This window comes from Thalassophryne amazonica, chromosome 12 (assembly GCF_902500255.1).
Source record: "Thalassophryne amazonica chromosome 12, fThaAma1.1, whole genome shotgun sequence".
Classification (NCBI taxonomy): domain Eukaryota; kingdom Metazoa; phylum Chordata; class Actinopteri; order Batrachoidiformes; family Batrachoididae; genus Thalassophryne; species Thalassophryne amazonica.
In genome coordinates this window covers 6,966,548-6,993,525 of record NC_047114.1, presented here as the reverse complement: position 1 = coordinate 6,993,525, position 26,978 = coordinate 6,966,548, and the positions used below count along the sequence as shown (strand labels likewise).

The following is a 26,978-nucleotide window of genomic DNA, read 5'->3' as shown; positions in this document are numbered from 1 at the left end:
AATCCTCCAAACCGTGACTGTCCAGGGTTGGGAACAGGAAGCAGAGTTGTAGTCTTACACAGCTTTTCTCCCCCTGCCATCCCCTCATTACCCCATCCCCGTAGAGACGGTGCCTGCTCCCAGACCACCAATAACCAGCAAAAATCTATTTAAGCATAAAAATTCAAAAAGAAAAAATAATACAGCACCTTCAACTGCACCACAGACTAAAACAGTTAAATGTGGTCTATTAAACATTAGGTCTCTCTCTTCTATGTCCCTGTTAGTAAATGATATAATAATTGATCAACATATTGATTTATTCTGCCTTACAGAAACCTAGTTACAGCAGGATGAATATGTTAGTTTAAATTAGTCAACACCCCCGAGTCACAGTAACTGCAAGAACGCTCGTAGCACCGGCCGAGGTGGAGGATTAGCAGCAATCTTCCATTCCATCTTATTAATTAATCCAAAACCCAGACAGAGCTTTAATTCATTTGAAAGCTTGACTCTTAGTCTTGTCCATCCAAATTGGAAGTCCCAAAAACCAGTTTTATTTGTTATTATCTATCGTCCACCTGGTCGTTACTGTGAGTTTCTCTGTGAATTTTCAGACCTTTTGTCTGACTTAGTGCTTAGCTCAGATAAGATAATTATAGTGGGCGATTTTAACATCCACACAGATGCTGAGAATGACAGCCTCAACACTGCATTTAATCTATTATTAGACTCAATTGGCTTTGCTCAAAATGTAAATGAGTCCACCCACCACTTTAATCATATCTTAGATCTTGTTCTGACTTATGGTATGGAAATTGAAGACTTAACAGTATTCCCTGCAAACTCCTTTCTGTCTGGTCATTTCTTAATAACATTTACATTTACTCTGATGGACTACCCAGCAGTGGGGAATAAGTTTCATTACACTAGAAGTCTTTCAGAAAGCACTGTAACTAGGTTTAAGGATATGATTCCTTCTTTATGTTCTCTAATGCCATATACCAACACAGTGCAGAGTAGCTACCTAAACTCTGTGAGTGAGATAGAGTATCTCGTCAATAGTTTTACATCCTCATTGAAAACACCTTTGGATGCTGTAGCTCCTCTGAAAAAGAGAGCCTTAAATCAGAAGTGCCTGACTCCGTGGTATAACTCACAAACCCGCGGCTTAAAGCAGATAACTCGTACGTTGGAGAGGAAATGGCGTCTCACTAATTTAGAAGATCTTCACTTAGCCTGGAAAAAGAGTCTGTTGCTCTATAAAAAAGCCCTCCGTAAAGCTAGGACATCTTACTACTCATCACTAATTGAAGAAAATAAGAACAACCCCAGGTTTCTTTTCAGCACTGTAGCCAGGCTGACAAAGAGTCAGAGCTCTATTGAGCCGAGTATTCCTTTAACTTTAACTAGTAATGACTTCATGATTTTCTTTGCTAATAAAATTGTTGGGAAAGTGTAGTGACACGGACCCACAACAGGGGCCGCAAATGAACGGTCAATAGATGAGCCAAAATATAACAATTTAATGTTGTGAATGTGCACAACGAATATACAGACAATCTCAGAATATCATAACAGTCAATACACAAAGGTGACGTGTGGGCAGGCTCGAGGATAGAAGACGTCTGTCCTAAGAAGAGCCGGAACCACACGATTTCTGCCGCCCCAGAACCTGGTGAATACTGGAGCCGCCAAGTCCCGAATTCCCAGGTGATCACCGTCCCCGACTGTCGGATCTGGTACTGCTGGCGAAGAACAAAGACAGTCAAGTGTGGGTGTGTGTACACCCAGTAACAACAACGGTGGGAATGCCACCTCCACCTCTCACTCAATAACTTGCAGAGTTCTGTAGAGTCCTCAGGGGAAAAGAGTGCCTTCAGCGCTCTCACAGCTTCCACCGACGGAGGAACTGGTACTCCTGCAAACACTCACAATGTACAAATATTGCAATTACAAAACGGCTGAGGATATTACCTCCAATGAAGTATGATATCTCGGCAGCGAGGTGGAGATGACGTCTGGTCTTTATGGAGTGAGATGATGTTGAGTAGATGGGTGACAGCTGTCAAGAGGTAATGAGCGACAGCTGTCACCCCCGGCTGTGTCCATGGCAGCAGCGCCCTCTCGTGCCTGAAGCCCGCACTTCAGGCAGGGCGCCCTCTGGTGGTGGGCCAGCAGTACCTCCTCTTCTGGCGGCCCACACAACAGGACCCCCCCCCTCAATGGGCGCCTCCTGGCGCCCGACCAGGTTTGTCGGGGTGTCGGCGGTAGAAGTCGGCCAGGAGGGCCGGATCCAGGATGAAGCTCCTCTTCACCCAGGAGCGTTCTTCGGGTCCATACCCCTCCCAGTCCACCAGATATTGGAACCCCCGACCCATCCGACGGATGTCCAGGAGCCGGCGCACCGTCCAAGCCGGCCCCCCGTCGATGATCCGAGCAGGAGGGGGTGCCGGTCCGGGAGCACAGAGGGGTGAGGTGTGATGAGGTTTGACACGTGACACGTGGAAAACCGGATGGATCCGCAGTGAAGCCGGGAGTGGGAGCTTCACTGCGGCAGGACTGAGGACTTTGAGGATTCTGAAGGGGCCAATGTACCTGTCCTGGAGTTTCGGGGAGTCCACCTGGAGGGGGATGTCCTTCGTGGAAAGCCACACCTCCTGCCCGGGCTGGTAAGCAGGGGCCGGGGATCACCGGCGGTCTGCATGGGTCTTCGCCCTCGTCCGGGCCTTCAACAAGGCAGAGCGGGCGGAGCGCCACACCCGACGGCACTTCCGCAGGTGGGCCTGGACCGAGGGCACACCGACCTCTCCCTCCACCACGGGAAACAACGGGGGCTGATACCCCAAACACACCTCAAATGGGGAGAGGCCGGTGGCCGAAGACACCTGGCTGTTATGCGCATACTCGATCCAGGCCAGATGGTTACTCCAGGCCGTCGGGTGCGCGGATGTGACGCAGCGGAGGGTCTGTTCCAGTTCCTGGTTGACCCGCTCTGCCTGTCCGTTCGTCTGTGGATGGTACCTGGACGAGAGGCTCACGGTGGCCCCCAGTTCCCTGCAGAAGCTCCTCCAGACGTGTGAGGAGAACTGGGGACCACGATCTGAGACGATGTCGGAGGGTATCCCATGCAGACGGACAACGTGGTGGACCAGGAGGTCTGCTGTCTCCTGGGCTGTTGGGAGCTTCGGGAGGGCCACGAAGTGGGCCGCCTTGGAGAAACGGTCCACTATCGTGAAGATGGTGGTGTTGCCCTGGGACGGCGGGAGGCCCGTGACGAAATCCAGGCCGATGTGGGACCAGGGGCGATGAGGCACCGGCAGCGGCTGGAGGAGTCCTTGGGCCTTTGTGTGTACTGCCTTGCCCCTGGCACAGGTGGTGCAGGCCTGGATATATTCCCGGACGTCTGCCTCCATAGACGCCCACCAGAAGCGCTGCCGGACAACTGCCACGGTCCTTCGCACCCCTGGATGACAGGAGAGCTTGGAACCACGACAGAAGTCCAAGACTGCAGCTCTGGCCTCTGGTGGGACGTACAGACGGTTCTTTGGACCTGTTCCTGGGTCCGGGCTCCGTGCCAGGGCCTCCCGGATGGTCTTCTCCACGTCCCAGGTGAGGGTGGCCACGATAGTGGACTCAGGCAGGATGGGCTCCGGTGGATCCGACAGTGCAGTTTTGACCTCCTCTTTGTGTACCCGGGACAAGGCATCTGACCTCTGGTTCTTGGTCCCGGGGCGATAGGTGATCTGGAAGTCAAAACGCCCGAAGAACAGTGACCAGCGGGCTTGCCTGGGGTTCAGCCGCTTGGCGGTCCTGATATACTCCAGGTTCCGATGGTCAGTGAAAACCGTGAATGGCACAGACGCTCCCTCCAACAGGTGTCTCCACTCCTCAAGAGCCTCTTTCACCGCAAGGAGTTCTCGATTGCCGACGTCATAGTTCCGTTCAGCCGGGGTCAACCTGCGTGAAAAGTAGGCGCACGGGTGAAGAACCTTATCGGTCTCTCCGCTCTGGGACAGCACGGCTCCTATCCCTGAGTCAGAGGCGTCCACTTCAACCATGAACTGGCGGCTAGGGTCGGGCTGCACCAAAACTGGCGCAGTAGAGAACCGTCGTTTCAACTCCTTGAACGCGGCTTCGCACCGATCCGACCAGGTGAAGGGGACTTTTGGAGAGGTCAGGGCTGTCAGGGGGCTAACTACCTGACTGTAGCCCTTAATGAACCTCCTATAGAAATTAGCGAAGCCGAGGAACTGTTGCAGCTTCCTACGGCTTGTTGGTTGGGGCCAATCTCTCACCGCCGCAACCTTGGCCGGATCAGGGGCGACGGAGTTAGAGGAGATGATAAACCCCAGGAAGGACAAAGACGTGCGGTGAAACTCGCACTTCTCGCCCTTCACAAACAGTCGGTTCTCTAACAACCGCTGCAGGACCTGACGTACATGCTGGACATGGGTCTCAGGATCCGGAGAAAAGATGAGAATATCGTCCAGATATACGAAGACGAATCGGTGCAGGAAGTCCCGCAAGACGTCGTTAACCAAGGCTTGGAACGTCGCAGGGGCATTGGTGAGGCCGAACGGCATGACCAGGTACTCAAAGTGACCTAATGGGGTGTTAAATGCCGTCTTCCATTCGTCTCCCTTCCGTATCCGAACCAGGTGATACGCATTTCTAAGATCCAGCTTAGTAAAGATTTTGGCTCCATGCAGGGGGGTGAACACGGAATCTAACAATGGCAATGGGTATCGGTTGCGAACCGTAATCTCATTCAGCCCCCTGTAATCAATACATGGACGAAGTCCGCCATCTTTCTTGCCCACAAAAAAGAAACCTGCCCCCATCGGGGAGGTGGAGTTCCGGATCAGCCCGGCAGCTAATGAGTCCCGGATGTAGGTCTCCATTGATTCGCGCTCAGGTCGTGAGAGGTTGTACAGCCTGCTGGACGGGAACTCAGCGCCTGGAACCAAATCAATGGCACAATCGTACGGACGGTGCGGGGGAAGGGTGAGTGCCAGATCCTTACTGAAGACGTCAGCAAGATCGTGGTACTCAACCGGCACTGCCGTCAGATTGGGAGGGACTTTGACCTCCTCCTTAGCCTGTGAACCGGGAGGAACCGAGGATCCTAAACACCCCCGATGGCAGGTTTCGCTCCACTGAACCACCACCCCAGACGGCCAATCAATCCAGGGATTGTGCTTCAACATCCATGGGATGCCCAAAATCACACGGGAGGTAGAAGGAGTTACAAAAAACTCAATCTCCTCCCGGTGGTTTCCAGACACCACCAGAGTTACTGGTTGTGTCTTGTGTGTGAGTAAAGGGAGGAGGGTGCCATCTAGTGCCCGCACCTGCAACGGCGAAGGAAGCGCCACCAGAGGGAGCCCTACCTCCCTTGCCTATCTGCTGTCTAGCAGATTCCCTTCTGACCCCGTGTCCACCAGTGCTCGGGCTTGAAGGGTTAAATCCCCGCTCAGGATTGTGACTGGGAGTCGTGTGGCAATTTGTGTGTGTCTCACTTGAATGTTTTTTGACCCCCCCCCTTAGCCCAGTCCTTCGCCTCGCTCCCGACGGCGTTCCTCCAACCGATTGTCTAACCGTATAACGAGATCGATAAGCCCATCTAAATCCCGCGGTTCCTCCTTAGCTACCAGCTGCTCCTTCATAACCAACGACAGTCCGTTTATGAAGGCGGCGCAGAGCGCAACGTTATTCCAGCCGGACCTCGCAGCCGCGATACGGAAGTTGACTGCATAAGCGGCTGCGCTCTCGCGTCCCTGTCTCATTGACAGCAGCACGGTTGAAGCGGTCTCTCCTCTGTTAGGGTGATCAAACACTGTTCTGAACTCCCCCACAAACCCAGTGTATGCTGACAACAACCGTGAGTTCTGTTCCCAGAGCGCCGTAGCCCAGGCGCGTGCTTTACCCCGAAGTAGAGCAATCACATAAGCTATTTTACTAGCATCTGATGCGTACATGACGGGACGTTGTGCTAAGACGAGCGAACACTGCATAAGAAAATCCGCGCACGTCTCCACACAACCTCCGTACGGCTCAGGAGGGCTTATGTATGCTTCAGGGGATGGTGGGAGGGGTTGTTGAACCACCACTGGAACATTTATATCCTGCACAGGGTCGGCAGGAGGACGAGCTGCAGCAGCGCCCTGAGCGCTCGCCGCCATCTGTGCGGAGAGAGCCTCCACCCTGCGGTTCAGGAGGATGTTTTGCTCAGTCATTTGATCCAACCAAGCCGTAAAGGCGGTGAGAATGTGCTGCAGCTCACCAATCACGTCTCCTGCAGACGCCTGCGCTCCCTGCTCTCCCATTGGTCGTTCAACAGCCGGGTGACGCCCCTCGGAGTCCATGACGCTGGCCGAGATATCCTGTTGGGAAAGTGTAGTGACACGGACCCACAACAGGGGGCGCAAATGAACGGTCAATAGATGAGCCAAAATATAACAATTTAATGTTGTGAATGTGCACAACGAATATACAGACAATCTCAGAATATCATAACAGTCAATACACAAAGGTGACGTGTGGGCAGGCTCGAGGATAGAAGACGTCTGTCCTAAGAAGAGCCGGAACCACACGATTTCCGCCGCCCCAGAACCTGGTGAATACTGGAGCCGCCAAGTCCTGAATTCCCAGGTGATCACCGTCCCCGACTGTCGGATCTGGTACTGCTGGCGAAGAACAAAGACAGTCAAGTGTGGGTGTGTGTACACCCAGTAACAACAACGGTGGGAATGCCACCTCCACCTCTCACTCAATAACTTGCAGAGTTCTGTAGAGTCCTCAGGGGAAAAGAGTGCCTTCAGCGCTCTCACAGCTTCCACCGACGGAGGAACTGGTACTCCTGCAAACACTCACAATATACAAATATTGCAATTACAAAACGGCTGAGGATATTACCTCCAATGAAGTATGATATCTCGGCAACGAGGTGGAGATGACGTCTGGTCTTTATGGAGTGAGATGATGTTGAGTAGATGGGTGACAGCTGTCAAGAGGTAATGAGCGACAGCTGTCACCCCCGGCTGTGTCCATGGCGGCAGCGCCCTCTCGTGCCTGAAGCCCGCACTTCAGGCAGGGCGCCCTCTGGTGGTGGGCCAGCAGTACCTCCTCTTCTGGCGGCCCACACAACAAAAATTCTAACTATTAGAGAAAAAATTACTCATAACCATCCCAAAGACATATCATTATCTTTGGCTGCTTTCAGTGATGCCGGTATTTGGTTAGACTCTTTCTCTCCGATTGTTCTGTCTGAGTTATTTTCATTAGTTACTTCCTCCAAACCATCAACATGTCTATTAGACCCCATTCCTACCAGGCTGCTCAAGGAAGCCCTACCATTAATTAATGCTTCGATCTTAAATATGATCAGTCTACCTTTATTAGTTGGCTATGTACCACAGGCTTTTAAGGTGGCAGTAATTAAACCATTACTTAAAAAGCCATCACTTGACCCAGCTGTCTTAGCTAATTATAGGCCAATCTCCAACCTTCCTTTTCTCTCAAAAATTCTTGAAAGGGTAGTTGTAAAACAGCTAACTGATCATCTGCAGAGGAATGGTCTATTTGAAGAATTTCAGTCAGGTTTTAGAATCCATCATAGTACAGAAACAGCATTAGTGAAGGTTACAAATGATCTTCTTATGGCCTCAGACAGTGGACTCATCTCTGTGCTTGTTCTGTTAGACCTTAGTGCTGCTTTTGATACTGCTGACCATAAAATTTTATTACAGAGATTAGAGCATGCCATAGGTATTAAAGGCACTGCGCTGCTGTGGTTTGAATCATATTATCTAATAGATTACAATTTGTTCATGTAAATGGGGAATCTTCTTCACAGACTAAGGTTAATTATGGAGTTCCACAAGGTTCTGTGCTAGGACCAGTTTTATTTACTTTATACATGTTTCCCTTAGGCAGTATAATTAGACAGCATTGCTTACATTTTCATTGTTACGCAGATGATACCCAGCTTTATCTATCCATGAAGCCAGAGGACACACACCAATTAGCTAAACTGCAGGATTGTCTTACAGACATAAAGACATGGATGACCTCTAATTTCCTGCTTTTAAACTCAGATAAAACTGAAGTTATTGTACTTGGCCCCACAAATCTTAGAAACATTGTGTCTAACCAGATCCTTACTCTGGATGGCATTACCCTGACCTCTAGTAATACTGTGAGAAATCTTGGAGTCATTTTTGATCAGGATATGTCATTCAATGCGCATATTAAACAAATATGTAGGACTGCTTTTTTGCATTTGCGCAATAGCTCTAAAATTAGAAAGATCTTGTCTCAGAGTAATGCTGAAAAACTAATTCATGCATTTATTTCCTCTAGGCTGGACTATTGTAATTCATTATTATCAGGTTGTCCTAAAAGTTCCCTGAAAAGCCTTCAGTTAATTCAAAATGCTGCAGCTAGAGTACTGACAGGGACTAGAAGGAGAGAGCGTATCTCACCCATATTGGCCTCTCTTCATTGGCTTCCTGTTAATTCTAGAATAGAATTTAAAATTCTTCTTCTTACTTATAAGGTTTTGAATAATCAGGTCCCATCTTATCTTAGGGACCTCATGGTACCATATCACCCCAATAGAGCGCTTCGCTCTCAGACTACAGGCTTACTTGTAGTTCCTAGGGTTTGTAAGAGTAGAATGGGAGGCAGAGCCTTCAGCTTTCAGGCTCCTCTCCTGTGGAACCAGCTCCCAATTCAGATCAGGGAGACAGACACCCTCTCTACTTTTAAGATTAGGTTTAAAACTTTCCTTTTTGCTAAAGCTTATAGTTAGGGCTGGATCAGGTGACCCTGAACCATCCCTTAGTTATGCTGCTATAGACTTAGGCTGCTGGGGGGTTCACATGATGCACTGAGTGTTTCTTTCTCTTTTTGCTCTGTATGCACCACTCTGCATTTAATCATTAGTGATTGATCTCTGCTCTCTTCCACAGCATGTCTTTTTCCTGGTTCTCTCTCTATAAATAAAATTGATTTGATTTGATTTGATATAGCGCCAAATCACAACAAACAGTTGCCCCAAGGTGCTTTATATTGTAAGGCAAAAACCATACAATAATTACAGAAAAACCCCAACGGTCAAAACGACCCCCTATGAGCAAGCACTTGGCGACAGTGGGAAGGAAAAACTCCTTTTTAACAGGAAGAAACCTCCAGCAGAACCAGGCTCAGGGAGGGGCAGTCTTCTGCTGGGACTGGTTGGGGCTGAGGGGAGAGAATCAGGAAAAAGACATGCTGTGGAAGAGAGCAGAGATCAATCACCAATGATTAAAAGCAGAGTGGTGCATACAGAGCAAAAAGAGGTGAATAAAAAGAAACACTGGGTGCATCATGGGAACCCCCCAGCAGTCTGTCTATAGCAGCATAACTAAGGGATGGTTCAGGGTCACCTGATCCAGCCCTAACTATAAGCTGTAGCAAAAAGGAAAGTTTTAAGCTTAATCTTAAAGGTAGAGAGGGTGTCTGTCTCCCTGATCTGAATTGGGAGCTGGTTCCACAGGAGAGGAGCCTGAAAGCTGAAGGCTCTGCCTCCCATTCTACTCTTAAAAACCCTAGGAACTACAAGTAAGCCTGCAGTCTGAGAGCGAAGCGCTCTATTGGGGTGATATGGTACTATGAGGTCCCTAAGATAAGATGGGACCTGATTATTCAAAACTTTATAAGTAAGAAGAAGAACTTTAAATTCTATTCTGGAATTAACAGGGAGCCAATGAAGAGAGGCCAATATGGGTGAAATATGCTCTCTCCTTCTCGTCCCTGTCAGCACTCTAGCTGCAGCATTTTGAATTAACTGAAGGCTTTTCAACACATGACAAATAATTACCTTTTTGGACGGCTCCAAATGGTTTCTCCTTCGAGTGTGCATGCGCATGCGAACGGCTCCGGTTAGCGCGCTCCTCTATGATTCAGGAAGATTAAAGCCATTTTCAGCAGAAAACTTGCAGAGAATGTTTGAAAATGATTAATCCGCCATGAAATAATATTTAATATATGCTGCGTCCAGCGCTGAACGAATGGCCGCAGGTGGAACAAAGCACGGCGTCCTGCTGGGAACACAACGGGTGGGATTGTCATGATGATATCGTGCAATACGCAGTGATCTAGGATCACTTCCTCAAAACTTTTGAACTGTTAGATGCTGAAAGGGGCAGTGGGCTCTTCTGTTGCAGAGGCTGGAGGACAGCAAGCCTTTCAGAGGAACAGAACAGAATGCTGCAGCTCTGACTGGACTTTTTGTGCGGTAATTCTCTCCTCATGTGTGCAGCACTGGCCAACACCACGATCACGAGTTGCCGTGTGCTGGGAGAGAGGGCGACAAATTCTTCCTGGCTGGCCAGCACCAAGGCATGATGGCAGCTCTCGCCACTTCACACGCAGCGGCAGAAGCCCCACACCGCACACACACCAGCACCACCGCGGAAGAGCTGTTGCTCCTCCACAAAACCACTCAAAAGCTGGCTTTTGTACTGTGTGAAAACATTCAGCTGGTTGAACGAAGTCAAACAAAAGGCTAACGTTAACAAAAACTAAGAAAACTATAGGCTAACATTACAAAAACTAAGCAAATGATAAGAAACCGTCAAGAATGACAGCACAACGAAATACGGATGAATTGAGGTTTTCGTTTGCCGTTGTTCAAATTTTTCAACAGTTTAAAAGTCCTGGCGAAGTGACCGCTGCAGGAACGAAGCTGAGCGAAGGTTAAACGATGCCAACTAAAGTCCAGATTTCTTGTTTTGTTAGGGCTTCATTGCACTTTGTTAACTGCAGTGTGACTGGGCTTTAAAGTAACCTCAGGTACCTTGAAAGATGATTTATAGGTTTATCACAGGTTTGATTCCCATGAACGAACTTGTCTGCTTAATGTGTTATTTAACATTGCACCACTTCTGGACCTCCGATAACAGTGACTAATATGTCCCTGTCTTCTCTTCTGTAGGAGCTCTGTCGGCAGCGCATGGCGGTCAAACCCCCAGCCGAGCGTCCAGAGCCCATCTCTTCCAGGATCAACAGCGTGTCATCACAGTTCAGCGATGGCGGTCCGGCCATCAGCCCATCAGCTCGCAGCAGCCTCTCCTCATGGTCCGAAGAGCCGGCCCACTCCAACATGGACATCTCAACCGGTCACATGATACTGGTGAGTGTCCACAAGAGTCACTCTGTTAAACTACACAGTGATGCTGAGGATGACTTAAGAAATGGTTGACTTCTGTGAAATGATGAGATGCCAAATCTGTAGTACATTGTTAAACTGGCAAAGTTTTCAACGGGTACACTCTGCTGGGATAACATTTGATCCCAGTCTAAATAGAGTAAAAAACACTCTATTGTAGAGTGAAATCAGCTCTACCAGTGTTGCCGACCGAACGGTCCGTCCCTAAAAATTGGCCCGCCCTGCCTCCACTGCACATGCGTCATTTTGGAGCTCAGATGCTCTGTGGACAGACTGTCTTCACCCAAAACGATCAGATGGATTAATGGTATTATTAACCATCAGATGACAAGGTAAGACCTCTTAAATAATTTTAAAGTCAGTTTTAAGCAGGAACGAGGTGATAATCGGTGACACTTTGAAATGACAGCAGCCTGTGCGCTCTAATCGCTTCCTCCATCTTTTCTGATGAAATAATGCTGAATTTATGTGGAAATGATTGTTGTACAAAAGCTTCAGATATCTGTCGCTGATACAGATGATGACTAGAGGCAGTTTGAAGCAGAAACAAGGTGATAATCAGTGAACCACAGCTGATGACGCATGTGCAGTGAAGCCGGGGGGGGGGACGATTTTTAGGGCTGTATTGACTGAATGTTTTATTTTCTGGGTTGCCACAGTTCAGAATCAGGGGTCTTCAATTGGTTGAAAATGCTGCTGCCAGACTCTTGACACGAAGCAGAAGGTTTGACCACATTACTCCCATTTTGATGTCTCTTCACTGGCTTCCTGTGTCTGCGAGATCAGATTTTAAGGTCCTGCTACTGGCTTATAAAATTGTTCATGGACTGGCACCACCCTATTTGGCTGACTTATTTAAGCCCTACCTACCGTTTGCGTTCACAGGGTGCAGGATTGCTTTGTGTCCTTAGAGTGAAGTCTGCGGGAAGTAGAGCCTTGTCCTATCGTGCCCCGGTCCTGTGGAATGGTGATACAAGCACCCAAATCGGCACAAATGCTCCTTAGACATTAATCTTTTTAAAAAACCGACTAGCCATTTGAATTTTCAGTAGGCGTCCAGGTAGGGGTCAACTTACACAGAGAGTTACACAGGGGTCAAAATTAAAAATGCTCCAATCAAATTGAAAATGCCATTACAGTTATCTGCTGCACTAATCATCTGTCTGGGAGACGGAGATCTGAAGCTTTTGTTCAACAATAATTTCCACATAAATTACTTCATCATAAAAGATAGCGGACCAATCAGCGCAGCAGCTGCTGCTGCAGCAGTACCTCTGTCATTTCAAAGCTTCAGTAACGACTCACCAATTATCGCCTGGTTTCTGCTTAAAATGTCCACAGTTCTGCTTAAAACTGACTAAAATGATGTAAGAGGTTTTACTTTGCCATCTGATGGCTAATATTATTCCATTTGATTGCTTTGGGTGTTGTAAGTCAGACTCAGACGTGCTGCTGTGGTCTGAAATGACGCATATGCAGTGAAGGCAGGGTGGACTGTTCGGTCTGTGACACCGGATTATCTCCAAAATTCAGTGGACTGTTCCATGCCCTGATATCTATCTGTGGTGAAAATTAGGTGAAAATCTGTGAAGTAGTTATTTATTCATGTATTTATTTATTTTTTACGGAATCCTTCAAAGACTATATAAAGTGAAATCTTGATCCAGAATCCAGATCTGGATTCGGATTACCTCCAAAATTTATTAGACTCTTCCATGCTCTATCTGTGGTGAAAATGTCGTCAAAGTCTGTGCAGTAGTTTTGATTTAATCCTGCTAACAGTCAGACAAATAAATAAACGCTGATGATTTTAAAACCATCCTAGCAGAATAAAAGACAGGGTAAGAATAAATAAGTAAATAAAACTATACAAAGAGCTCTACAAAATGAGTGAATTCCATAAAATACTTGCTAGCTTCCGTTGATCAGTCTGATGGCTGCAGGGACAAAGCTGTCCTTATATTGCTTGGCAGTTTATATCTGCAGCCTGATGGAAGAAGTTGAAGTTCACCATGTAGTGGGCGGGAGCCGCCCTTCAAAATAAGACCAGTCATCCTCTGTAACTGTCTGGTATTTTGGGATTCTGGGTTAAGTTGTGGCTCTCCAATGAGCTGACTGCACCACCTCACAGTTTGATTTAGAGAACCATTATTTTTTAGGGTAAAGTTGCTGAATCAAGACGCCAAGCTAAAAGATGAAGTCAATTCAATAAATGAGCGACCAAAAAAGAGTCCATAGTGTCCTATCAATGTGGAAAAAGGACAACTTCCTCAAACAGTGCAAACGCTGATTCCTCTTCTTATACACAGCTTCACAGTTTGCCTCAAATTTAGTTTAGTGTCAGTGATATCACTGAGATATTTATATTTTCCCACCCACTCAGCTCTCCGACCCTTTATCAGAGCGGCTTGCTGAGCCTGGGGAGGTTTCTAAAGTCAGTACACAGTCATTCAAATCTGTGTTCCACATTTAATCATGAAGCTCAGTGTAGCAGTGAAAACCTTGAAGCAAAATTTACTAATGACAAGTAACATTTACCTTCACTTCCCAGTTAAGACAGCACTTACAACAACAACAACAAAACCCTGCATCAATTCAACAACCACAGGAATGAATCAAAAGCATCTTGCAATTTGAAAAACACTTGCAAACATAGAAAGCACACAAACATAACTTCAAGCACAGGGAACAGTTTAATTTGATAACGTGTGTGCTGTAAATTCATACAACACACAGAAACTCTTGCAAAGCTCCACAACACAGACAGCGGCTTCTGCCCGGAGGACTTGAACCGTAGTCTGCTCTTCAGTGCACTGCAAATAAAATAATAAAACATGAAAATCGTTAAGAACATAAATTAATAAGCATACTCAGCTCTGCTGACCAGGTGGAGATACTTGTATGGCAGTAGCCTCACATCAGGGTGAATGTGAGGCATTATTGTAAAGCGCTTTGAGCATCAGATGCAGATGGAAAAGCGCTATATATATGCAGTCCATTTACCATTAGTAGTAGTAGTAGAACTATTAGCATTGTTATTATTATTATTAATAGTAGTAGTAGTAGGACTATCATTATTATTATTGTTATTATTAGTAGTAGTATTATTAATAGTAGTAGTAGGATTATTATTATTATTATTATTTGTAGTAGTAGCAGTCATAGAAATATTAGTAACAAATGTGTAATTTTTCATTATAAACATCACACCGGAGTTTAAAGTACATCGCACTTTTTTAATGTCCCTGTTAGTAAGTCTCTCCGCGCACATGTGCTAATAACTAGTGGTCGCTGATGTATTTTATTCCTCTCACTCTGAGCATTGGCAGGTGTGTTTCCAGAAAACGTCTCACTCTGCAATTCTTGGCATTTTTCAGCATGTGAGGCACATTTTAGAATGAGCAGAAACATCCCAATGACTGACAGACAGAGAGAAACAAATGGTAAATGGAGTGCATTTATATAGCGCTTTTCCATCTGCATCAGACGCTCAAAGCTCTTTACAATTATGCCTCACATTCACCCCAATGTCAGGGTGCTGCCACACAAGGCGCTCACTACACACCGGGAGCAATAGGGGATTAAAGGCCTTGCCCAAGGGCCCTTAGTGATTTTCCAGTCAGGCGGGGAAAATCCCAACACCTTAACCACTAGACCATCACCTCTCCTCCCCATCCGAAAACGAACCTTCTGAGCTTTCGCCGAAACTCTTAACATTTTCTCCTGCCACTGTGAACGTGTTTTCCGCGGCAGCAGATGTTTTTTTTTTTAGATTTTATTGATAACAACACTCATAATTAATCATGTACAAAGCTGAGCCTTGAGCAGAGATTGTTATTGACAGGCTGCGTTTATGGCTCGTGGCTGCAGGTGCACTGAATCTTCTCAGAACTCCAGCTTTTACTGTGACTGCATCAGAATACATTTTCACTTAAAAACGAGTCATCATAAGACGACATCACACTTCTGTTAACTTTGGAATTGGAATTAATCTGTGTCTAGTAGCTACATCACTTGTTGGAAACATCCAAGTACTCACGAATGCTTTGTTTTCGGAAGTCTCTGTAGCTGTTTGATGTGAATGCCACATACTTTGAAACCGGTCACGGAAGTGCACAAAGTAATGCCAGTGGATCATCGGATGGTCACTAACAGCCTAAATGTAAATTATTATGATTTCGGTGCAACATGTCCTTTAAGTCTCAGAACCTCCCGAACTAGCAAATAAAAAATAAATGACTTATACTCTGGAAATTACAGTACTTTGAATTTCTTTGTGGATGTTGTTACACAGTGTGCTTGGTTCCAGTGCGGAATGTTCCCGGTTCAAACCCCACCCCTGTCACATTTCTGCATGTAATGTGGAGTTGCGTCAGGATGATCATCCAGTGTAAAACCTGTGCCAAATCAACATGCAGAGTCACTTTGAATCTGCTGTGGCCACCCCGAGTGAAAACAAGGGAACAGCCAAAGGGTCTTACTTTTTACATTGTTACGCAGCTTTAAATTCTACACTTTTACTCAGTGTTTTTCAGTGGATCTACAGTCAACGACACAACAACTGACAGCGATTGAATGCTACCTGTCAGGTTGTTACTATTAAAAAGGGCAAGATCCTGTTGTCGGTCGCACAAATCATGACTGACCGTAAATTAAATATTGTGATAATTAACAAAATCAAAGTATTAATCTGTGGATTAGTCCTCTGCATGTTATAATAAATTCTGTCTAAGCATCAAAGTTAATTTGTAATATGAAGAGCTGTCAGCTTCAATTCACTCCTCCTTTCAGGTAGGTGACCTCCGGATTCTAAATTTAATTATTATTATTATTATTATTTAATTATTCTCAGAAAGAAAAAAATGTCACAAAGGATTTTAATATTCACTTCACCAGGGTTCAGCTTGTGTTTTTGTTTTTGGTTGCCGGGTCCTTTTTACCTAAAACATTGTTCCTCTGCTTTCACCTCTCAACATCTCCTGTTTTAAAAACCACAGAAGTTCCTGTGGCTTTGAGCTCGATGTACCCCCCCCACCCCACCCCCACCCCCATTTTTCGTTGTATTTGTTTGGTTGTGCAGATCTCATCACACCCACAGTGTGTTCTGTAAGCAGGACATTTTGTCTCAATTGAACCTCGGTCGCAGCACATCGAACCAAGCTGCAATTGTGATATATAACTATTCACACCAGCCGCTCGCTGCCCCCGCCATCCTCACCCCCCCCCCCCCCACCACCACCTTATGAGGCTGCCAGCGAGGTGTGACAGAGTGCCCTTTTTGACGTGTTCAGTATGCACAAAGATACTAATTACCCACGAGATTTCAACTGGAGGGAGGGAGATGGAGAGAGAGACCGAGAGAGAGCGCGATGCAAAGAGACAGAGGCAAAGTGACCAGCTGCCATTTATTTTCAGTTAAAGTGTGTATGTTTTACAAGACAAGGGAAAAATGGACTCTCTCTATGCAAATGCTGAGCATCATGGCGAATGCCATTTGAGGGAAGGCAGTGTGATGTACATTGGTTGGTTGTTAGCTGTGTTTTTAGTGAATTATAATAAAATTTATGTTTAAAGTGTAAAACATCAAGCCTCAAACCATTTCTTTATTAAAAAAATTTTGGGGGGCATTATTACTATCACTTGTGAAGTTGAGGCTGTGATTGGCCCCTGTGATTCAGCCTGTGACAGTTGGGCTGTAGTGAACAAAAGGTGGATCAGTGTCACTGCTCTCTATCTAGTGTATAGATTTTATACATTTTCCTTTGTATAAAATGTTTGAAGGCTCCCAAAATGGATCACCAGTCAGCAATCTGAATTTTTCTTTTTGAAGTGCTCTGTTTTCACACCACAAAATTTAAGTTTAACTTTTTAGAAAGGCATTGTGTTACTATTGCAGCACCTTTTCAGGCAATCAATCAGACAGAGCAAAAAGAGAACGGCCATTTTTCTCTACAGTCATGTGATTATGTCACATGTGATATGTCACATGACTGCAGAAAATAAGACCTGCCCTCACAGTGAGGATGCTACAAGGTGGAACCTGGACTACGTTCACCGTGAGGGCAGAGTGAGGATGGTACACAGTGAGACCTGAGGGCACAGTTCACCATGAGGGCACAGTGACAATGCTGCACGGTGAGACCTGCACTCCGTTCATAGTTAGAGCACAGTGAGGATGCTGCACGGTGAGACTTGCACTACGTTCACCGTGGGTGCACAGTGAGGACGCTGCACAGTAAGACCTGCACTACATTCGCTGTGAGCGCACAGTGAGAATGCTGCATGGTGGGATCTGCACTGCATTCGCTGTGAGCGCACAGTGAGGATGCTGCATGGTGAGGCCTGCACTACATTCACCATGAGGGCACGGTGAAACCTGCACAATGTTCACCATGAGTGCAGAGTGAGACTTCCACGATTTTCACTGTGAGGGCACAATGAGGATGTTGCATGGTGAAACCTGCGTAATGTTCCCCACGAGGGCACAGTGAGGATGCTGCGCAGTGAAACCTGCACTAAGTTCACTGGGAGGGCACATTGAGGATGCTGTGCGGTGAAACCTGCACTACGTTCACCGTGAGCGCACAGTGAGGCTGCTGCACAGTGAGGCTGCTGCACAGTGAGACCTGCACGATGTTCACCGTGAGGGCACGGTGAATCCTGCGCAATTTTCACCTTGAGTGCACAGTGAGACTTGCATGATTTTCACCGTGAGGCCACAGTGAGGATGCTGCACAGTGAGACCTGCACAATGTCCACCGTGAGGCACAGTGAGACTTGCATGATTTTCACCGTGAGGCACAGTGAGGATGCTGCATGATGAAACCTGCACTATGTTCAACGTGAGTGTGCAGTGAGTAGGACAAGTCTGAGTTTCAGCTGCACACAGTGAGGCAGACTGCAGATGAGTTCTGTCGAGACGGTCTTCACCCGCCCACAGGCCTCTAACAGAAATAATACACAGCAGATGCAATGTTACATAATGCACTTGTCAGACACAAACCTCGTATCTTCAACGTGCCATTGTTTGAGAAATGGGGGCGATTAAAAAGCAACTTTATCTTTGGCTGCTCCATTCTGTATTTCTGTGACATCAACACATAAAAGGAACAAATACAGTCGAATAGAATAGAGCCTTTATTGTCATTGTACATATCTACATACAGTGGTGTGAAAAAGTGTTTGCTCCCTTGAACTTTTTACATGTTAGAAATTTTTTTGGACATCAAAAAAACAAAACAAAAAAATCAGGCTTGACATGCACTGTCAACTATGGGACCTTATATGTGGACAGGTGTGTGTCGTTCCAAATCATGTCCAATCAACTGAATTTACCCCAGGTGGACTCCACTTAAGCTGTAGAAACATCTCAAGGATGATCAGTGGAAACAGGATGAACCTTAGCTCAATCTGAGCTTCATGGCAAAGGCTGTGAAAACTTGTACATGTGCTTAGTTTTTTATTATTGTTATTTTTTTTTAATAAATTTGAATAAATCTAACAACAACCTTTTTCATATTGTCAATACGGGGTATTGTGTGTACAACTTTGGGGGAAAAATGAATTTCATCCATTTTGGAATAAAAAATAAAAATAAAAAAAAATGTGGAGAAAGTTCATCCAGACAGACTTTCTGGATGCACTGTGTTTTTATTCCTTTCTTCTGCTCAAATGTCAGATATATATATATATTTTTTTACACTCTGGCCTTTTTCTTCACTGTGTTGACCTGAACTGAATATTTTAATGATGATATTGTGGTTTCTGTGTTTGCGGTCCTATCGTTTACGTACTGGTAATCTCCTCTCAGAGGTGACTCACCTGTTGCCACGTTCTTATTATACCAGGACTGAAGGAAGGCACAGGAGGATTTTAAGATTTTTATCATCAAAGAAAGGAGAATTATAATTGTTGATGAGAAGTGATGCCCCGCCTCTTTCTCCACTCTCCCCACCCCCAAATTAATTACTGTTTGTACATTCTGTGTCACAATCCACCCACTGAGTTTAATTTGAGGAGTAGAAGCTTTCAGCTGGTTTTCTACATTAAAGTGTTGTTTAGTCCCATGTGACACAGCGCCCCCTGTCTGTTCTCCATCACAATTAAACTTGTAGAGTTTGATGTTGAGGTGTTGTTAGCGCATGCTGCACAGTAATATACTGTGTTTCTTTGGAGCTGTTCTACCTGAAGCACACACACACACACACACACAGTTGTAATTAATGTCGACCAGCGCCGAGGTCTGCCAGAATCTGCAGGAGCTAAGTCATTGTCAGACAGGCAATGTTGATCTTTGTTGTGGTGTCGGAAACATTTTCAAGATGCTTAAAATTGTTGACGTTCATACTAAAATGTTAGCTAGAGTTGAGCTCAAATAGCGCTATGTCACCTCCTCTAGTACCCCCCAGTCAACAGCTTCGGAGGCTTGTAAAGGCACACCAACTCCTCTGGATCCCTTGGACATGAAGAAATATGTAGAAATATGAAGAAAGGTGATGGAATATGTAGAACCAGTACCAAGTGAAGCAATCGCAGATTTACATCACGTTAGTGCTGCATTTACACATAACGACGACAAGTCACGAATGCCACGAAGTATATATTTTTGGCCACTGATCACGAATGTGGTAATTTGAGGCAGAGGTGTCAGGTGTCCTCAAGAACTGCTGCAACCTGTTACCACACGTTACAATTAATGGCATGTATTGCTGGTGAATTATCAGGAACCATTACACACAGTTAAGAATACTGTTCTGCACTGTTCCGCGCAATTGTGCATAACAGCTCATCGTTACGTTCTGTCACGTTGTAAATAAGGCAAATTGTCTCCACACACACACCCATATTCATCCATCAGCTGCTGAACAATTCAAATTGCTCCAGTTTGCTCCTCAAAATCCACAGCAGAAGCACTTTGTGACTGCATGCTTAGTTGGTCTGTGTGCCATGGAGTGGCGCAGAGAGGAGAGACGGAGAGAACCAGATGTGTGGCTCCACGCGGCTCTCATCTCGCGTGTTTTCTGAAATATCAGGCACAGCCGCTGCACCAGCAGGTGGAACACCTGCAGGAGTGCGCTGATGAGTATTGGAATGAAACTTTTAGCCAACTTGGCGCCACTGTCCTTCTTCAGCATACTGCAGCAATGAAACTGAATGCGGTGCAGCAGGGTTTAATTGTATGCACGTCAGAGAAGAATGCTGTCACGCTCTATTAAGGATCACCACTAATCAAGACGGATCAACACGCTCAGTTGCGACCTCCACGACATGAGGCGAAATGAGGGTGGTGCATGACATTCATGGAAGATTATTTGACAGCCAAAAACATGCTCCACGAAAATCACGAATATCATGCACCAATAGGCTGTTACAGTTGGGCATAGGGACAGACTAAATTGAACCCCAATAGCAGGTCAGCCAAACAAGAAGACAGAAGATCAAGAACAGCAATTTATTAATTCACAGAAGATAAAAACTGAAGAATAGTCTTTTGGTGCAAGGTGAGTTCAACACAAGAGTAAGCTTCATCAAAGGGTGAGTTCAACACAGGATTAAGCTTCATCAAAGGGTGAGTTCAACACAGGAGTCTTCAAAAACAGTGACAGTTCTGGGGAATATCTTCTTCACCAAAGGAGTGCATAAGAAATAGAAATAGAAAGCCTTTATTGTCATTATACACAGCAAACACAGTCTGCATAGTACAACAAGATTAGGGGGGCTGCTCCTTAAAAAGTGCACGCAGTGCAATACCAGACAATATAACATGAATAAACAACAATATCACATAAGGAAACACGTGAAGTCCTTTGCTGAAAAGTAAAATTGTGTAACATGTGGACAGTGTAAACAGTGTAGCAATTGAGAGAGTGCAAAAGGAAATGTAAAACTGTATGACAACTATAGGCGATATAATAAACAATGGAACAACTGAAAAATGTGCAAAAGTCTTGTGCTACAAATGAGATAGATATGGTGCGACTCAGTACCTAATATAGTCCGTTTTTAGTGCAGATTATTGTTCAACATGGTGATGGTTTTGGGGAAGAAACTGTCTCTGAGTCTATTTGTCCTGGCCTGTATGGACCTGTAGCGCCTGCCAGAGGGCAACAGGTTGAAGAGGTGAAAGCTGGGGTGTGTATTGTCCTTGAGAATGTTCTTGCGGGAGGTGTAGATGGTGGAAATGGGGGGCAGAGGACAGCCAGTGATTTTTTGGGCAGTGTTTGCTACCCTCTGCAGTCTCTTCCTGTCAGCTTCAGTGCAGCTGGAGTGCCACACTGACACTGCGTAGGTCAGCAGGCTCTCTATAGTGGAGCGATAGAAGGTCACCAGCAGGGGTGTGCTTAATTGCTCTTTCCTAAGCACCCTCAAGAAGTGTAGTCGCTGCTGGGCCTTCTTGACCAGTGCTGCGGTGTTGACTGACCAGAAGAGGTCAGCAGAGATGTGAACCCCTAGGAACTTGAAGGACTCCACTCGCTCCACGCATTCGCCATTGATGTACAGTGGGGCAGGGGCAGTTTTCTTTCGAAGGAAGTCCAGGATGAGTTCCTTAGTCTTTGTGATGTTTAGTGCCAAGTTGTTGGCTGCACTCCACTCGACCAGTTTTTGGACCTCATCTCTGTAGGCCGCTTCGTTTCCCCCTGTTATCAGCCCCACCACTGTTGTGTCATCAGCAAATTTAACGATGATGTTCTCCGAGTGGGTGGGGGTGCAGTCAGATGTGTAGAGCGAGTAGAGAAGTGGGCTCAGCACACAGCCCTGGGGGGAGCCGGTACTGAGAGTATGGAAGGAGGAGAAGTGAGGACCAAGCTTTACCTGCTGTGGTCGATTGACCAGGAAGTCTTTGATCCAGGAGCAGGTGGGCAGTGGGATCCCCAGGTTGGATAACTTGGGGATAAGGATGTCCGGTATTATGGTATTAAAAGCTGAGCTATAGTCAATGAAGAGCATCCTGCCATAGCTCCCTTGTTTCTCCAGGTGAGTCAATGCTGAGTGAAGGGCAGTTGTTATTGCATCTTCTGTGGATCTGTTAGACCGGTATGCGAACTGATGCTGGTCCAGGGTAGGGGGGAGACAAGCTTTGATGTGTCTTAGAACTAGTTTCTCAAAGCACTTGGTGATGACTGGGGTGAGCGCTACCGGGTGGAAGTCATTGAGGCTGGTTCTGGGTGATTTTTTGGGGACTGGGATGATAGTAGCGGATTTTAAGCAGGCTGGGATGAGGGCATGTTCTAGTGACAGGTTGAAAATGACAGTGAAGACCTGTGCTAGCTGGTCAGCACATGCCTTGAGCACCTTCCCTGGTACTCCATCCGGGCCTGAAGCCTTGCTGGGGTTCACAGCCTGGAGCACTTGTCTCACGTCCTCAGCCGCTAGAGTAAGTGGGGGGGAACTGGAGGCTGGAATGGGTTGTAGTGGGGGTTGGGGTGTTGTGGTTGAATGCCGTGCCTGAGACTCAAAACGGGCATAGAAGCTGTTCAGTTCCTCTGCTAGTGCCAGATCTGAGTTCCCTGGTGTTGCAGCACAGCCTCTGTAATTGGTGATCGACTGCATGCCCTGCCACACCTGTCGGGGGTTGTTAAGCTGGTCCTCTATCCTGCTCTTATGCTCCGCTTTGGCGGTCTTGATGCCTCTCCTCAGGTCAGCACGGGTGGTGTTGTATAGTGCTCTGTCTCCCGATCTGAAGGCTGCGTCCTGGTCCCGGAGGAGTGTGCGGACCTAGGTAGTCATCCATGGTTTTTGGTTTGGAAACACCAGAATGTTCTTTTCCACAGTAACCATTTCAATGCAGTATTTGATGTAGGACAGTACTGTGTGTGTGAATGTAGCCAAGTCTTCATGGTAAAAGGCTACCCACTGTGTCTGGTCAAAGCAGTCCTGCAGACGGGTGAGGGCAGCATCAGGCCAGGTGTTAATGGTCAGCCGTTTAGGCTTTGTTTGTCAGTTGAGGGGGGTGTAAGCGGGGGTGAGAAACAGGGAGAGGTGATCTGACTGGCCCAGGTGGGGGAGGGGTATGGCTCTGTATGCTCTCTTGATGTTGGTATAAACATGGTCCAGAGTGTTTTCCCCTCTTGTAGGGCATTTCACGTGTTGGTGAAATTTTGGTAAAACAGTTTTAAGATTTGCCTTATTAAAGTCACCCGCAATGATGTGAACGCCGTTTGGATAGGCATTCTGTTGTTTGTTTATGGCATTTAGCAGCAGGGAGAGAGCTATGTTTACATTAGCATCCGGTGGTATGTAGACTGCCGTAATGACCACAGCAGCTAGCTCTCTAGGCAGGTAGAATGGTCTGCATCTTACTGACATAAACTCTAAGTCAGGAGAACAGTGTCTGACCAGAACAGTACTATTATTGCACTAACCTTCATGTATGTAGATGCAGATGCCCCCACCTCTGTTTTTCCCTGAGTCGCTGTTCCTGTCCCATCTGTGTAGCGTGCGGCCTGCTAGCTGTTCCGAAGCATCGGGGATTTGTGCATGTAGCCATGTCTCTGTGATTATAAGTGCGCAGCACTCTTGAATGTAGCGATTCCCAGCTAGCTGTAGTTCCAAATCGTCCGTTTTGTGTACCAAGGATCTGGCATTTGAGAGATAAAGGCTTGGCAGTGGTGGTTTGAGTGGCTGTTTCCTTAGTTTATGCAGCAGTCCAGCCCTGCAGCCCCGTTTTTGCTTTCTCTCGCGACGCCGCCTGTGTTGCTTGCCAGCCCCGATAACAATCCACGGAGATCCCGCTGGTCTCGCTATCTTGTCTGGGATGTTGTGAGTTCGCTGAAAGTCACTGCGGATGGTAGTTTTCTGTTGAAAACCGATGTTTATTAAGTCCACCCGGTCGTACTGTTTGTAAAAGTCCGTAAGTGACGTACAAGATTCCAAAACAACACACAAAAGACACAAAAAGGTGCACAAATAGGGAGAGCTGTAAGCCGCTGCGTCTGCGCGCGCCGCCATCTTGGATCATAAAGTCCACAATCAAAAAGGGAAACTTAACATACTACACAGAATGTCCCAAATCAACATCAACTTCCTCCTTATGTAAAAGATAAATGCAAAATACAAAAATAGCAAGGAGGCTGGAAAACTGGGGGAAAAACATCCTCCTCCTTGAAGGGGGAGAGCACTTAGGAAATAGCAGGACTTCCAAAAATGCAGGGTGAATTCAGAGTACTCACAAGAGGAAATGGATTCCAGTGACCCAGCAGTAACACCAGCAACATGCAAAAATGTATACATGCAATGGACCCACAACTAAGGCCAAACAGGTGTCACGCCAGCCTTAATTGTTGCAGGTGGACACTCAAGCAGGTGCACTTAGAGACTGATGTGTAACGAATTTAAGAACACCAGATGGCAGTAAACAGATATTACCTGAAACTGAAGATAATAAAAGGGAACACTAGACGGCAGCACATAGCCAGACATTGCTAGAAACTGAAGGAAATAGACAAAGGCAGAGACTACTACTTGACAAGATAAAGGTGAAAAGACAAGATGTGATGACCTAACAAGGAGACAAGAGCTGAAAGAAAATATGAGTAGATACTTTGGGATCAATTGTGATGACATAAGGAGATGAGTGCAGAAATAACAGTAGATAGGAGCTGGGGACAGATGTGAGAAAAAGAGACAGAGGAGACAAGAGACTAAAACCCCAACACTGACAGAACCACAACACAGGCACTATTAAGAAACCTATTTAGATGCATTAAGTCACGTTAAGAATGTCAGGAATGTGCCAAGAATGACCCAAATATGACTTTTGTAATGTGTCCTGCCTATGTGTAAATGCAGCATTATATAGATGACACCACAAACATTGAGTTAGTGACTGGCTCCACTAAACAGCAGTACTGCTCCATGGAGAGTGCTGCCAAAGTGCCCACCCGCCAGTGGCGAAAGATGTACTACTTCCAACCATGGACGATCTCCCTGTGGTGAGCTACGTTGAACTGCATTGAAGGCAAGAACTTTTGTCCCCTGGATTGAGCCTTCTCCAGTGTTTCGTAGACATTTTTGAGAATCTGCTACGTCAGCCAGTGTCAGACACTTCATGTCATAGTGTAAATGCGTCCTTTATCCTTTGTGGCAGATTCCCAAAAATCTCTATGAAATGCCGGACAAGGCTCGGTCCATTGGAACAAATTTCTTGTCGACAATGCAGTTCGATGTAGGTCACCAGAGGCTGATGGTACAGCGTTGGAAGTAGTACAACTTTCCGCATTGGTAATGCAGTCCACGGAGCAGCAGTGTGGCTTATAGAAAAGAATAGAAACTTTGTCATTGCACGTATGTATATACAACGAAACTTGTCCTCTGCATGTAACCATCCTAATTGCAGTTAGACACAATGTAACCACTAGGAGCAGTGGGCAGCCACAGTCCAATGCTCGAGGACCAACTCGTGCTCGGGGACCAATGTAGACACTGCCTCGGTCAGGGGCAGAGAAGGAGCAGACCCTAAATATTGTTTTTTTTCTTCAATATTTTAAAGGATTAAAAAAAATGAAATAATTTAATTAAAAAAATACAGAAATCTGGGTTACCAGCCCTGCTCCTGGGGATCACCTGTGCTCTGCCCACTGGTAATTAAGAAAGTCATGTGTTCTCAGCCAATCAAGAGCTTGGAAACATGCAAGCCAGGTGATCTCCAGAAGCAGGATTAGTGACCCCAGGTAGGAATTCTGAGTAACTTCAGTCCCATATTTGGCTAATTGTTCCATCCCACCATTGGTCCGACTTTCTCATTGCAGATCGTTTCCTCAGTTGTTGGTGTAAAGCACCTGCTGCGTCATATCGCTGTCATCTTGCCGCATACTTCAGCTGCTCTGATGATGTGGCATGTTTATTTATTAATTTATTTGCCACCTTTGGCAGATGTAAAGTCCCTGCAGTAAGGAGATTATTGGACGACACATGGTGATCTCAGCACCCCCAACTGGATTGCAGTAATCCCTTTAGATTGTCATAAAACCCTATTAGTGTGGGATTAGATTGGGGATGGGGGGGGGTGGGGCTGATGTAGGACACAGGACTGTATGTATTCCTTACGTGTACTGGATTTTCTGGGATTTGTTAATGAAAGGTAACAGTGACTGTTAAACAAACATATGCACTTATGTTGTGGCAAACCTCCTGTTCAATGATGCCGGGACCTTTACTGAAAAGCACAGAGTGATAATCAGATAAGCCTGGCCTGCTGTACATACACGCTGCTGCTGCTGATGCTACACAACATAAGTGAATTCAAAACAACAGTTAAATGAAAGTAAATACTAACAGAAAAAATACACCACTTCACCTCACGGAATGTTGGTGGCTGCTCTCCATTCGAGTGCTTCGACAAGTTTTACACAGAGCCTTCAACTCGCCAGAAAACCTCTTACTTCATTCAGTCTGTGTGCCAGGTTCCAGCGCATCCTAGCTCTTACAAGTAATAAAAGAGATGAGGTTTTGATATTTCATTTAGGACAAAAACACACTCATGGTTAATTAAGTGACTAACACAGCTTCTTGGTGGTCTGCGCCTTTCTTTGTGCTCAGATTTGTGTGCTTTGTAAATAGCACCGTAGAGTTGGATGCACACCCACACATACTCTAGCTTTAGACTGTGAGCTATAGCTCGACAAGTTTAGCTCTTCATTCATATTACTTGTTTCAATTTTGTTCACTCACTGTGGTGACCTTTGAACTTGCTACATTTCTAATATGAGTGAAGCGTCACGCAGCGGCGCAAAGCTCACTCATGGTACAGGGCGTCCTAAACAGGAAGTGCCAATTTTCAAATCCA

The 26,978-nt window shown here is 46.1% G+C and overlaps 1 protein-coding gene across 1 annotated transcript in view; it reads left to right on the top strand.

The window, feature by feature from the left end:
* The window catches only part of LOC117521373 (receptor-type tyrosine-protein phosphatase N2-like), a 742,548-nt gene that overhangs the window by 570,359 nt on the left and 145,211 nt on the right, over nucleotides 1–26,978 (top strand). The window contains exon 14 of the mRNA XM_034182665.1: nucleotides 10,961–11,158. Coding sequence (XP_034038556.1) covers nucleotides 10,961–11,158 — 198 coding nt within the window. The remainder of the gene's footprint in view (nucleotides 1–10,960; nucleotides 11,159–26,978) is intronic.